The sequence below is a fragment of the Panthera pardus genome, unplaced genomic scaffold (assembly GCF_024362965.1).
Source record: "Panthera pardus isolate Hobbes unplaced genomic scaffold, ASM2436296v1 HiC_scaffold_8, whole genome shotgun sequence".
NCBI lineage: Eukaryota > Metazoa > Chordata > Mammalia > Carnivora > Felidae > Panthera > Panthera pardus.
In genome coordinates, this window is record NW_026527013.1 from 63,092,495 (window position 1) to 63,107,362 (window position 14,868).

General features: G+C 56.0%; 1 protein-coding gene across 1 annotated transcript in view; it reads right to left on the reverse strand.

The window, feature by feature from the left end:
* The window catches only part of PKD1L1 (polycystin 1 like 1, transient receptor potential channel interacting), a 124,819-nt gene that overhangs the window by 93,396 nt on the left and 16,555 nt on the right, over positions 1–14,868 (reverse strand). Inside the window, 5 exon segments of the mRNA XM_053896689.1 lie at positions 2,226–2,524; positions 2,896–3,107; positions 3,654–3,774; positions 5,526–5,614; positions 12,763–12,896. Coding sequence (XP_053752664.1) covers positions 2,226–2,524; positions 2,896–3,107; positions 3,654–3,774; positions 5,526–5,614; positions 12,763–12,896 — 855 coding nt within the window.

Here is a 14,868-nt window from a genome sequence, read left to right on the forward strand (position 1 = left end):
GCAAATATGGTTTCACTTATATGTAGAATTCAGGAAACAAAACGAATGAACAAAGGAAAAAAGAGAGAGGCAAATCAAGAAACAGACTCTTAACCACAGAGAACACACTGATGGTCACCAGAAGGGAGGAGGGCGGGGGAAACAGGTTTTGGGGATGAAGGAGGGCACTTGGGCGATGCATGGATGTGCTGAATCACTATGTTGTACACCTGAAACTAACATAACAGGGGTATTCAACTCCTAGCTGGAATTTGAAATTAAAAAAATTTTAAAGTCCTTGATAAAAGAGCAAAGATGAAAATTTCCTTAACATTTGATAAGTTACATCGGTCCCAAGTCTGGCACCCAGTTTAACAAACGACACTAAAAGCATCTCGCGACAAAGATGCCGCCATCCTCTCCCTTCAGGCCCCCTGTTCAGGAAGTCCCAGCCAAGGTGATTAAGTAGGACAGGGAAGGACAGGTGTCAGGCCAGGGGTACGGGGTTGGCATATCACTACTTGTAAATAATGTTTACGTGACTGACAAACACTGAAGAATACGCTTCACGGTTAAGGATTTGTGGCCACTCAGAGCGACAGAACGGTGCAACGTTAATAGCGAATACCAGCAACTTCTCCACACCCGACGACAACCAACCTGAAGATAACACCTGATGGGTGTCCTCTCTATGAGCTAAAACTCAGAGACCATAAAAGAAAACATAGAGTATACTTGATAGAAATTAAAATTTCTGCGTGAAAAACAAAAACAACGCTAAGCAAAGCCTGAACACAAACGACACACTGAGAAAAAGAACTATTGCAGCTTATATCACCTACAAAGGGCTAATCTTCGGAATTACTGAAAGTGCTCATACGAACACCATGGGGAGCTGAGCCACAAAAGTGCTATTCCGGGTACAATACGGCAGACGCTGGCCCTTTCTCACGGTCGGACCTAATAACTAGTGAGAGCTGCTCTGGGGACTAGAAACCAGCCAACCCTTGTTGCGAGCAGTTTAGTAACAACCGTCAAGTTACAGACGCACCCGGGGTGCCTGGGCGGCTCAGTCAGTTGAGCATCTGACTCTGGCTCAGGTCACGGTCTCACCGTTCGTGAGTTCAAGCCTCACATCGCGCTCGCTGCTCTCAGCCTGTCAGCTCAGCCTGCTTTGGATCCTCTGTCCCCCCTCTCTCTGCCCCTCCCCCTGCTTACTCTCTCTCAAAAAATAAGTAAAAAAAAAAAAATTACAAACGCACTTAGCATTTGAGGCAATTCCTCTTTTCTTTGAAGTGGCAAAATGGCACACGCGTGTGATTAGTCACCATGGTGTTGTCTGTGATATTGAAAGATTAGAAGAACTCTCGATGTGTACGGATAAAAAGCATGGTTAAATAGACTCCGGCACATTAATGTGCACCCTGCACGTGGCAGGGCAGGGAAGCCCGTCCTGTGGGGACGCGGGAGGAGCTCCAAGACGTGGCCGGGTGTGTGTGCCAGCGGGGAGCAGGGCTCCGAGTGCCGCGCTCATCTGTGTTCAGGAGGAGAGAGGGTCATGTGCGGGTACCAGGGGCCTAAGGGATAGAGAGCAGGGGTCCCTGAGGGGGGACACCCCTCACCACACATGCCTCTGTAAGGTGGGGGCTTGAACTATGAGGATGTCCCAAGTTCAAAAGATAATTTTAAAAGATAAACAGAAAGCGGGAAGCTGCACGCTGCTGGCGAGTGGGAAAAGGTCAGAATTCCCACCCACCCCGCCCCCCACACCGGCGCTGGGGACTCGGTCCTTTTCCGGGCAGCACGGTCCCAGCACCACGGTGTCCGGAGAAAGAGGTTTTTTGTCACTTGGCCTACATGCAAGGTGTTCAACACTTTAGTACAAACGATGAAGCGTGCAGCATCATGCGCGTGTGCACCCACCTGAAGGACAGTGTCAGTTCACACGGTGGCTCAGAGCTTTCCCTGGGGAGAGTCACGTGGCTCCCCAGGTGTGCGAGCAGGACAGACCCCTGTCCCGCCTCCCCTATGTGGGGAAGGGTAGCAGCGGGGCCGGCAGGACGCAGAGAGGGAAAGTGCTCGGGGGGGGGGGCTCGGTGCAGCCCCCGAGCCTGTGTTACCAGGACACGGAGGGTGCGGGAGCCCCAGGAGGAGCAGGGTCTCCTCTGGCCCAGTGTGGCCGGGGCTACCCGTGGGGTGTCACCGAGTCTGCACCCACTGCCCGTGCTCTAAACTGGACCACCCACCTTTCCCAAACTGGTGGAAGGCGGTGACTGCCGTTCCCTCGGACACGTCGCGGATCCTCACTTGAACCCCACAGCTGTCCCCGAAATCCAGGAGTAGACACAGACTCGCATCGGAAGCCACCTGGACCCGGAACCCCAGACTCAGAAGGGCCTGAGTGTCAGCTTCTGGGAAGCAACGAACAGTGGGATCGACTGCGTCGGCAGGACCTTGCACGGAGATGGCCCCGGGGAGACACTGAGCGAGGGGACAGAGCTGCTTGGGACGAGGCCAGGACACCGAGCCATCGTGGCCGAGGGAGCTGTGGGGGGACAGGAAGGACGGCTTCAGAGAACATGATGGTCGACCGGGAGGGACGGAGACAGGAGGGGAGCAGCCCGCCCAGAAGCAAGCGCTACGGGACCTGAGGGCAGGGCTGACTTTCACTGGTTCCTAAAGTGGGGTCCCAGGGCCAGCAGCACCGCATCACCGACCTGGTGAGAAGTGCTGGCGGCGGGGGGGGGGGGGCCGGGGCAGTGGGAACAACGGTGGCCACCTGCGTGGTCCAGGGCGCTGAGGCTCAAGGCGCTGGCCACAACTACAATCACTGCTAGGTGGACAGGAAGACAGTGAGTCGCCGGCTCGCTGGGTGTGGCTCCCGAATTGGTGGCCTCCGCGCCACCCTTCCCCTACCTTCTGGGCAAGGTGGGAGAATGTGAAATCGGGGCGCTGGTTTGAGCGGATGCACGTGCCCCGACCGGGGCCCCCATCGTGACAGCGGCCGACGTGACGTCAGTCCCTGGAAGCAGGTCCGGGGCCACGTCCTCTGCAGAGCGCTGCCGTCCCATGGTGTAGGAGGGGATCCCCACCGTCACGCTGCAGGAGCCCACCACGGGGCGGGTGCACTGGGATTTAAGAGGTTAAGGAGTCAGGGGTGATGACGTGGCCCAGTCTGGAGTCAGGACCGGTTTCCAGGTTTCCGCCGTGTCAGAAAGCCGGCGAATAGAGCACCCCGGTGAGGCTGAGGGCTCCCTGACTCGGCTGGGCTGGCGCAGGCCGGCCCCGTGCACCGCACACGTGGAGGGGGACAGGATTCACGCTTGCCAGCACCCCGGCCAAGAGAGCGCCCGGGACACACTCCAGCACGTTCCACCAGGAGCTTGGGGAACCCGTATCACCCCGAGTCCACGCTGCTCCCCGGCTGAGCTACTACCAATTTGCGGGGTCAGAGATGATCAAAGCGGACAGCTGAGCGATGGCCCTCTGGCCAACAGCAAAAACGTGCTGTACATTTTCCTTATTGAGGATCCAGTCGGGTTGTGCTTTCCAACTGCCTCAGCGGGGTCTGAAGGCCCAGAAGTTGGACACATGGCTCGCCCACAGGCCCCAGGGCCGCCTGACCCCACCAACAGGTTTCTGGAGACAGTCGGCCGTGTCGGGCACACACCCACCTGGGGAAGACCACAGAAGGCACTGCTCACTTTCCCAACCACACACATCTGTCGGCGACAGGGGCGCGGGCCACGGCTGCTCCAGGAGCTGGAGATTGTAACAGAAGGTTCCCGGTTGTTTCTGGACACAAAGGGAAAAGGGACAGTGAGGACGGCCACGCTTCCTCACTCATGGGGCCCATCTGAACACGACTTTCTCCCCGGCTCTCCTGGGGGGCCCCCCTGTGACCCGCACCTGCTGCTTGGTGGTCCGGGTGACACCAGGGTGCCCTGTAGGTAGAGGCCAAACCAGTGTTCCGGGATGAGTTTCGCTGACGAGGAGCATATTTAAGGCCACGGACTAAAATCTGTCCCCAGATGGGACCCAGCTTCAGATGGCTCACCCGGAAGGCAGGTCACCGTCTACAGGTGCTCTGCCATCCAGGGGAAGTGGGCTGCCCTGAGGCAGAACAAGGCCTCCGCGGCATTCACTGTGAGGTCACAGTGGCTACTCCCGTGTAGGACGACTGCCCACTGCGTTTGGCCCATTCACAGGTTCCGGGAAAGGGATGTGAGGGCCATGACCCACAGCCAGCGAGGATGAGGCCCTCTTAGAGGGACCCCATCACGTTCCCTGTCACAACCCCATATACCTGGCCCGGTGAGCCACACAGGGGAACTGTGCCCAGGCCTCTCAGGTACAGGGCACTCAGGGCTGTCTTCCCTCAGGCCCAGGGCACTCAGAGCTGCCTCACCTCAGGTACAGGACACCCAGAGCTGACCCTGCCTCAGGCCCAGGGCACTCAGCACTCTACCCCCCTTCAAGCCCACGGCATTCAGATGCGGTCCCCCCTCAGGTACAGGGAACACAGACGCCATCCCCCACTCAGGTACAAAGAACTCAGACTCTGTCCTCCCTCAGGTACAGGGCACTCAGAACTGTGCCCCCCTCAGGTACAGAGGACACAGACGCCATTCCCCCCAAAGGCACAGGGCACTCAGAGCCACCCCCCCTCAAGTATAGGGAACTGAGATGCTATTCCCCCCTCAGGTACAGGGAATTCAGACGCCATCCCCTGCTCAGGCCCAGGGCACTCAGAGCCATCCCCCGTCAGGTACAGGGCTGGGCACCTTCTCTTCGGGCAGGGGAAGGTTGCTTCTGGCTCTTGTGCTCTCAACCCTGGGCAGGAAACAGCGGCTCCCGGCTCACCTGGCCTTCCAGCCAAGGTCCTGGCCCACGTGATATTCCACTGCCTCCTGTCTGGACTTCAGCCCAACCCACGTAACCCACGTTTACTGTCCGTGTGTGAAACCTCTAAGGACCGCACCCGTGCCCTCATGGGAAGGGAGAAATACTCATTGCGGGAATGCCCAGGGAGTTTCAGGTCCTGTGGGCCTCACTGCCACCCTGACGGCTGCCGGGTCCAACCCTGGCCTGGGTCTCCCCCACCTCCCCTATATTCCTTCTCTATGAACCTGACTGCCCTAGGGACCTCGTGCAAGTGGACGCCCACGACATCTGTCCCTCTGTTACTGGCTCATTCCACTTCGCATCACGTGCTCAAGGCCCATCTAATGCTACTGCTTTAAAGTGTGTGTGTTTTGCACCCACTACAGGGTCTAGTGCCCTTGACCCTGGCAAGGCCCGAGGTGTTCCCAGTCTTCACGGTGCCCCCGTGGATGGCTCCCAACGTGCTGGGGAAGGTTGGTCATATTTCTCTCAACTGGCAACAAGAGACCCTCTTTCCTCCATCATGGTTGGTGTTCTGCGTACTGTCTGTGGTCTCCCGCACCCCGGGCGGCACCCCCTACGTCACCCCGGCCCGGGCGGGTCCTCGGAAGGCCCCATGCGTGTACAGAAGAACAGAGCTTAGCCGGGGCTCCCTGACATACCTGTTGGCACTGTCGCCTGGATCCAAAGCAGCCCCTGTTCTCCCGCTGAACACACTTAATGGCGCTTCACCAGTTGTTTCCAGAATATTCTGAGAGGGGGAAGATAACAATTATTTGAGAGCTGCTTACAAAAACTCGGTAAATTAGGGAAAGTAACACTATTCCATTCACAGACTAGCGGTTGGCCCCTGCCATGCTGGGCTGTAGAGAACCGGCGGAGAACAAAGCAGGCTAGTCCTCTGTTCCTGCGGAGCCCACGTTCCTGGGGACCTGGGGGGCCAGCTGGCCACGGCTGCGTGGCGGGTGCCAGGAGAGCAGGGGGTGATGTGGGAGGCAGAGAGGTTGGATGGGAATTTGCATGTCATTCTGAATGAGATGCAGGTTTGGGCACCAGTGTGGCATAATCTGACCAATGATATGGAAGTGTTAGCCCGGCTACCATATTGAAAAAGGCCGTGGGAGGCAAGAATCCCAAGGGACATCTTCTGACTTGACTCTAGATCCAGACATTGGATGGACTCTAGAGACACGAGTGGGCAGGGTGTTGCCACTGTCTGCCCCTGTGGAATCCCTACAAGAGATGGGCACCATAGGACATTTTTGTCAAATTGACCAGCACAGATCTCCCTTGACGTACGAGGGGGTTGCATCCAGATGAAGCCATCGTAAGTTAAAAAGACCGTTAAGTGGAAAATGCATTCAACACACCCACCGTCCCGGACATGACGGCTGAGACTGGCCTGCCTTAAACGTGCTCAGAACACCTACATGAGCCTACAGGCAGGTAAAACGTTCTTCTCACAAAGCCTATTTTATAATAAGCTGTGGAATGTCTCATGTAACTGGTTGAATGCGGACCTGAAGGTGAGAAGCCGAGCGGCTGTGTGGGAGCAGAAGGGTGGTCAGGGCCTCGGTTGCTGACCCTTGTGACCATGTGGCTGCCTGGGAGATGCTCAGGTCCTAGAGAGTGTCACCAGCGTGGGAAAATTCCAAGTACAGTTTCTATGGAACACGTATGGTTTCTATACCATGGTAAAGTGGAAAATCCCAAGATGAGCCATCGTAAGTCGCAGACCGTCTATAATGAGACTGGCTGACAGCTTCTAACTGCGCTGGATGATGCGAGGGGGAGGAAAGGAGAGGCTCAGAGATTCGAACTCCTAGCTGGAGCTGCTTACAGATCTTTATCGCCTGGAAGGAATCCCGACCCTCCTGCAGCCACAGGACTGAGACTGCCGAAAATCAAGCCAGAGGCTCCTCCCTGGGGTGTGCGACCACACCAGCGAGAATGCTGGCCAGCACCAGGAAAAGGCACAGCCCTGCCCCCAGCCCCCGGGGGTGTGGCCCTGCCAACAGGTGGATTTCGGCCCTGGAAAACCAATTAGACAGAACAAGCTTCTGTTGCATTAGGCCACCAGGTTTGTGATTTGTGTCAGTGGCCCCAGGAAGCCCATGCAGGAGCTTGGCTCCGACATGGCGGCCTTGCTAGGGTGGTGGTCAGGGAGGCGGGGAGGGGGGCTCGGTTAGGGACACCGGTAGGAGCCAGGAGCTAGGACGGGGCAGGAGGGGCTATGGGAGCCAAAGCAGGACCAAGCAGGAGAAAGAAGGAAAGGCAATGCCAAGGGCTTGGCAAACTCGGGGCCTAGGTGGGCACAACCGGGCACCTGGGGCCAACGGTGCCAAGATGCGTCGCTGGCCTCCGCTCTGCCGGGGCCGCTGCCTCCTGTGACAAAACCCACGATTCCTGCGCCAAACGGCAGGGAGGAGCCGGACGGGGGTATGGCCGTCAGACCTTTCCAGGGTTTGCCACCTCACCGGCCCACACTCAGAGCCCCGGCCCTGACAGTGTGCCACTCGGCATATGTATAAAAGGCAGCCACCATCCTCACACTGAGTGCCCAAGCTTCAATTATTCTTGACATCACGTTTAGCACAAGTGGTTTCAGCCAATTAATAACCCAGCTCCTCCCCTCTCGGGAGGCCCTCACCGAACCGTCCACGCACACTCTCCACCTGCTCTGAGTACCAGACCTCAGCTCCCCAGAGGAAATCACAGCAAGGTGTCGAGGGCCAAGGCCAAGGCTGACAGATGCCCAGCACCCGGCCTCTCTGCACCCCCACTGCCACCTGCCAGTCCTGCTGACCGGGGGCGGGCCCTGCCCTTTCCTGGGGATGCGACCCCTCAGGCTAAGGCAGCCCCCCTCCCTGAGTCTGGAAGGTGCCATGAGCTGGGAGCAGCCAGAGGGAACAGGACAGGGGCAGGGACAGCCACCAGCTCCTGGGCCTCCATTAGCCTCCTGCCTGCAGGTCCCACAAATTCTACCTTCAGCTGAGCTAGTTTGTAACAACACAAGCTTACTGCCAAGGGTTTCTTTTCCAACTTTCCCTATTTATGCAAAATTTCCAGAATAAACTAGTCCATGGAGGCTGAGAGAGGATTAGTTGTTGCTGGGGGAGGGGTTGGGGAGAGATGTTCACGGGGCATTTCCTTTGGGGGACGATGAAAATGTCCCGGAACAAGAGAGCAGCGACAGTGCACAACCTTGTGAATGTTCTAAGTGCCACTTAACTGCACACCTTAAAATGGTGTTGATGGTAAAAAAATAATAATAATAAGGGGGGAAGGGGGGAAGAGCTTAGGCCTTACGTGAACACAGTGGAAATCACGATCCATTCTGGGGATTATACAGTTCCTGTTAAATCTAAGTTGGACCATAACCTAAATTCAGCCCGTGACGACTTCCTCCCCTGTTTCCCTTCCTGCCTCCACCTCTGCCCCTCGCTCACCACACGTACACTCCAATCGTTGGTCAGCTACCCGCAGGGCCTCTGAAACATCACACTGCTTCTTGCACATAAAGCCTTTTCCAACTTCTCCCGTGACCTGACCCTATTCAGCATCGCAGCCCCTGAGAAGGCGCCCAGCCCTCCCCGCCAGGCCCCTGGGCCCCAGGGATGCAGCCAAGGCTTCCGTAGCCCAGCAGCCCAGCATTTACATCGTGCTCTGTGCTTTCCTAGGCGGGAGTTCCTGGAGTGCAGGGCCCTGTCGTTTTCATTCTCGGAACCGATGGGCACACAGTAGATGTGGGATATGTGCCTGTTTCCGAGTCAGTACCCAGGCAGAACCTGTGTTTGTTACCTTCTGGGATACAGTAAGGATGCTCACGTTTGCTACAGAGACAGAGCTCAGAATGAGTGGGACCGTAGGGTACCCTGCATCCCACAGGTCCGGGTGGGGAAAGGCCAAGCCCCACAGACGCCACAAGCATCGGTGGCAGTGTTAGGGCCATAAGGGAAGCGAGTGCCGAGGGTTCCCTAGCTCCTGACCTGGGGAGTGCCAGCTTCCCAGCACACCCACAGAGACAGAATTCAGGAGAATCCCACTTTTTCTTTTCCTGTGGGTCTTCCGTAAGCAGCTGACGCTTCTGCAGAAAGAATAATAGAGTGGACGCAGGAAAATGCAGCTCCATTTAATGAAGTTTGGGAAGTGGTATTCTAGAAACTTCATCAAAAACTTAGACAAACTTGCTAAAGGTATGTAATGAGTAACTGGATAAAGGCTGGAATTTGGGGGGGAAGCTTACGGTGAAAATGCAGCGCTTTGTTCTGGGGCAAAGTCACCACAGGGCACCTCTCCAGGGAAGGGTGTCAGGCTGTGAAAGACTTCCCAAGGAGCGCCTCAGAAAAGTGAGCGTAGTAGCTGCAAAGGTGTGAAAGAACATTTACAAGGTTCGACCTACATTTGTGCGCATTCTACATTTACAGCACCCATCAAATTATGCCCATGGACCACAAAATAATTCAGCAAGTGCAGTTTTAAACATTGTTTGCCTCTGAACAGCTTGAAATGTCTAGAAACCTTCTCTCTCCAAAGCGTGCGGCCTGAGTAGTAACTTACAGGCTGTGCTCTCCCCCGGACAGGAAGAGTTTTCTGACTAGGAATACAGTGTGGGCAGTCGGGCAGAATCTGTTGGAACAGTTGTGCTAACGGCAAACTCGAGAAAGCCAAGGAATGGCAGGCAGATAACCAGGCTGGTGGGGCCGGCCAGCAGGACGGTACCAGCACCTACCAGCACCACACTGGGAGGGCCGGCGGCCACGCTCCTGCTGTGACCCCCCAGGACCCAGCCACACCTGAGTCACAGGGCCTGCGGCTGTGGGACACAGTACTAACCATGCGCAAGCATTACTAAGGGCCCCGAATGTCTTATTCTGCAATAGCGAAAACGTAATTCTGATCAGGGGTACCCACATTTTATTCCAGACAACAAGACGCTCTGAAAACAGAAAGCGCTAAGCCAGCCCTCAGGGTTCTGTCCTGAAGACATGAAGGCTGGAGGGAATATGCCTTCCCCCACTCAGTAAAGACCCCGGGTCTCCCAGGAGTCAGGTCGCAGTAAGGACCCGGCTCACCCACCCAGTGTGTCCTGTCTTGTCACTCTCAACTCAACATCTATTCACCGAAATCACCCCCCAACTGCCATCTGAACTACAGCAGTGGGTTTTACAACCTTAACATTCACTTGGGGTAAGAAACAGTATTACTCATTTGTGTTTGTTCTAGAATACTACATTTGCTTATTAACGTTTCACGTAACATTTAACCTATGAACTATGATCTTTCACGGGTCCCAGACCCAATTCCAAAGTCACCCCCAACACCAAGCAATTCTCAGATACCAGCAAGAATTCAGCTCTCTTCTGATGCCTTCTACCAGAGATGGCGTCAGACCCCACACACGGGTGATGGGCTCAGTCCGCCAGGCCCCCCACCCCTGCAACTTCAGGTGCCAGCCACAGCCCCAGGCTATCACTCGGAGATTCCAATGGGCCTCCTCCTTCGGTTCGTGGTTCTTTTAATTGGTTAGAGAGGCTCACAGAACTCAGGGAGACCCGTATAGTCCCGTTCACCAGTAAAGGACATGGTGAAAAGTGGAAAAGCTGCATGAGATGAGGTGTAGGAGGGGGCATGGGGCTTGACCACCTCCCCAGGGCCCGTTGCCCCCCATCTCCGCGTGCTCACCAACCCGGAAGCTCTCTGGACCCCGTCCCCTTGGGTTTTTATGGAGCCAGAGGTTGGGGGTGGGGTGGGGGGACTGGAGTTTCAACCCTGGAATCACAGGGTTGGTTGCCCCAGCAATCAACCCGCACCCCCCCAGCCCTGGGGAGGGGTCTAAAGTCTCCATTAACGTAACAAAAGACACGCTCCTGCCCTCTATCACTAAAGTCCAGGGGTTTGGGGACGAAGCCCACATACACATGAGAGATCTATTCAGGTCATCCGGATGCCAAGATGGGCATTTCCTACACGTCACAGTATGGCACACAACTTTTAATGTGGTGTGACCAGCTCCACCGACTGGAAACACTCTCTGTAACGACTTAAAGTGGGCAAGACCTATCCGTTCTCCCCCGGCTCCCCCTGCACCAGAACATTTTACAAACTCAGTCCAGAGTCTCAACTTCGCACAACACCACGCCACAGAACTGCCTAATCATCAAACCGTCCAGGACCCCAGTCTGCAGCCCCACTTGGCCATTGCTCGAGGCTGGGTTGCCCGGGGATCCAGGGAGCAGGGCCATGGGGGCTGGGGGGAGGAGGGGTGGGTGGGCTCAAGATCAAGGAGAGCCTGGAAAGGGGCAGGAGGTCCAAGGCCTTGGGGACACCCCCCAGGGCCGGCTGAGCGTGTGGGTCACCAGAGCAGGTGTGGGTGGGGCACCCACACCAGGTCCACGACAAACCCACGGTACCAGGGTCCACTTGTGTCTGGGAACGCACCCCAACGAACTTCTCCCGAACCCTGCTCTCAGATCATTACAAGTTCCCCGTTGCAGACATCCTTCCAGATTAACCTGAAACGATCCCTGTGAACTTTCACAAAGTGGCAGCTGAGCCTGAAAGAGCTCCCAATGGGAACAGAATGGGCTGACAGAGGTTAATTTTCAGATACAAATGCCCTTAGAGGTACTGTGTACAGGACAGGGGACCTCCTGGGGAATACTGGAAACCCCATGACAAGTACGAGGGACCACGTGGGGAGTACTGGGGACCCCGTAGAGAATATTGCGTGCAGACCTCTATGAGGAGTACTGGGGACCCCTGTAAAGAGTACTGGAGACCCCCATGAGGACTACTGGGACCCTCATGAGGAGTACTGGGACTTCCATGGGAAGTACTGGGGAGCCACATGAAGAGTACTCGGGACCCCCAAAGGGAGTACTGGAAACTACATGAGGAGCACTGGGGAACCACATGAATAGAACTGGGGACCCCTATGGGGAGTAATGGGAACCCTCATGGGGAATACTGGGGACACATATGAGAAGTACTGGGGACCCCCCATGAGGAGTACTGAGACCCACATGAGGAGTACTGGGGACCTACATAAGGAGTTCTGGGACACGCATGGGAGTACTGGGAATCCAGTGAGGAGTACTGGTGGGGGCATGCATGCAGAGTACTGGAGACCCCCGTGAGGAGTACTGGGGACCCACATGAGTACTGGGAACCCCATGGGAAGTACTGGGGACCCACATAAGTACTAGAGGCCACGATAGGCAGTACTGGGGGAACCTCTGTGAGGAGTACTGGGGACCCACATGGGAAGCACCAGAAACAGCTGCAGGATAATCTCTGCAAAGGGGCGGGGAGGTTCTGGGAGCTTCTGCAGAAGGGGCTCCTTCCCATCAGGACAAAGGCAGAGCTCTGGGCTGGCAGCATTCAGAGCTCACTCTTAGCCGGACTGCATCGGGCACAGGTAGCCTCGTTCTCGGGGCCTGCCGCACCCCACGCTGCTCGCTGCGCCCCAGCTTCTCCTAGGACACTCCCCACCTCCTCACGCCACTGAGACCGTCTGTCCTGTCCTCTCCACCCGACTGCTGTGGGCCGTTCTGATAGCCAGACACAGACGCACCTGCTCAGACGTCCAGGTAGTCTAGTCTTACCAGTAGAGGCCTTCAAAGAGCTCCCCCGGGGCCCCCAAATAGGGTTTCTGCTCCCTGGGAGCCCCCTGGGAGCCCCCTGGGGTGCAGCCCGTCCCCACTTCTGTCTCCGGAACGCATCCCGGCTTCTCATGACAGGATTCCAGATCTGCAAGTGAACTCCGCTCCCTGGACGTGGCACATGGGGCTGAAACCACATCTGGCCGGCTCCTACCGCACCTGGGAGGCTTTCCAGGGCTGCACCGGACACACGTGCTGCTCAGGGAGCAAACCCGAGCTCCCCAGACGCCAATACCTTGTCCCACGACACCAGCGACACGAGCGAGGGTGGTTTCTCCAGTCCCGGGTCTCCTTCCGCCCGTGTCCGCGCACCCAGAGGACGGCTGGACTCGTCGGTGTTCATAAAAGGCGCAGGATTAGCGCGGACATCTGGGGAAAAGAACAAACGAGGTGTGGGGACTGCAGTGTTCAATGAAGAGACCCGACCTCACACACCGGTTAATGCCCCCTGCTCTCCAGGTGGGTCAGGAGTCCTGTGCCCATGGGCTCTGCCTGTGAGGGCGGCTGTGTGTATTCGGTGTTTCTTCCTTTTCATCCTCACCTGGCACAGCGTCTCAGAGGCAAAGACAGGCTACGTCAGGCAAGTCCAAGGCCAGAGCTCCTGCTCACGACCCAACCCTGAGGGCCCTCCCTCTCTCCTCCAGGGCTCAGGGCAGAGAGGATGAGGTCAAGGGCTCCCGAATCAGGGAGATGGGCACAAAATGGGAGGAACCACAGTCATGGGACTGGGCAGGGATTTGCTGGGTAAACATGAAGACCAAGAAGCTGCCCCCAAATTTACAAGCCAGCATGCTCCCACCTGAGGGCTCTGGGCGTGCCCAGCCCTGCCCAGCTCTCTGCTCCTAGCTCCCCACTCCCAGCCCCGCCCAGCTGCCAGCTCCCAGCCAGGCCTGTGTCCACCCTCCACCTGCCTCCATATGCCAAGAGCAGACAGAACACATGTTAGAAAGAGAGCCAGGGTTCCAAACGGACCCTCTTAGGCCAAGTCACCAAACCAGGGCTTCACCCCTAACCTAACTGCTGTTCCAGCTTCCTCCAGAAATAGTCTTGGGGCTCTTGGCAGGGGGCCTCAGTCAGTTAAGCGTCCCACTCTGGATTTCAGCTCAGGTCATGATCTCACGGTCATGAGTTCGAGCCCCACGTCAAGCTCTGCACTGACAGCACGGAGCCTACTTGGGATTCTCTCTCCCTCTCTCTGTGCCCCTCCCCTGCTCACATGCTCTCTCAAAAATAAAAACGCAGACATTAAAAAAAAAAAAAAGAGCCAGACGCTTAACTGACTGAGCCACTCAGGCGCCCCCGGTGGCATTTCTTTTTAAGTGCTTAATCTCTGCCATGTGCGCACACTTTTTTCCTCTTGCTGATTCCCTTCTACTGTATTGAATTCCCTGCCCATGAACCTGTAGTATGCAAAACCCGGATGTAGGGCGGGTCCCTGCCCCTGGACGTTCTGACCCAGGCTGCAGTCTGTCTATGATGTGAAGCAGGTAGGAGAGGAGGGTGGCCACGGCTTTCTAAATGGTGCATTTAAATCCTCCTGCAAGGCTGAAGCCCGGCTCTCACAGGGCTACCAAAAATTCCAGTAGCAACTGGTGACCGGGAGGAGAGGCAGGGAGCCGAATAAACATCTGCCTGCTTGATGGAAAAGAGAGTGAGAGGGACATGGCGTCTGCTCCTCTGTCCCAGCCGACAAGGTTCAAGAACCTGGAACGCTCTTTCTCTACCTGCTTGGTGGCATCTCGCCTCTTCTGCCTTTCCCTCCTGCTCCTGCTCCGGCACGACCTGGGGTGCGGATGGTTCCAGTACCATCCTCAGTGCCTCAGCCACTGCCGGCTCCTCCCACCCTCAAGGTCAAGGAGCAAAGAGCACCCTCTTGGACCACCCACTTCAGATTCCCCCACTGGCGTCCCAGTAAAAACTGACAGTTGGGGAAAACCTGACTGAATTTTAAGTGGACACAGGTGAAACACATTTGTGTGAACTAATTTAAGTTTGCCAGTTTAATTAAGATAGACCTGTGTTTAGAGTTATCAGCATTAAATATGAAACCTCGATTCTACCCAGGTTTACTAAAGTCAAATAAGCTTGTGTTATCTCTGTTGCAATTTCTTAGCAAAAAGATGACTTAAGGTGATGGTTAATTTTGTCTGTCTCAAAGTTTTCATGGGTAACTGTTAAGATGGCTTTCGGAGTCTTTGGTAACCTGAAACTTTAAGGTTTTGCATGATAAATGGGACTGAACTCATTGGACACCTGGGTCTTTTCCACATGGGATGGAGCTGCTGAAGCTCTGATAACCAAACATACGTTTGCGCTTTTAACCTCTTATTGCAGAGAAACT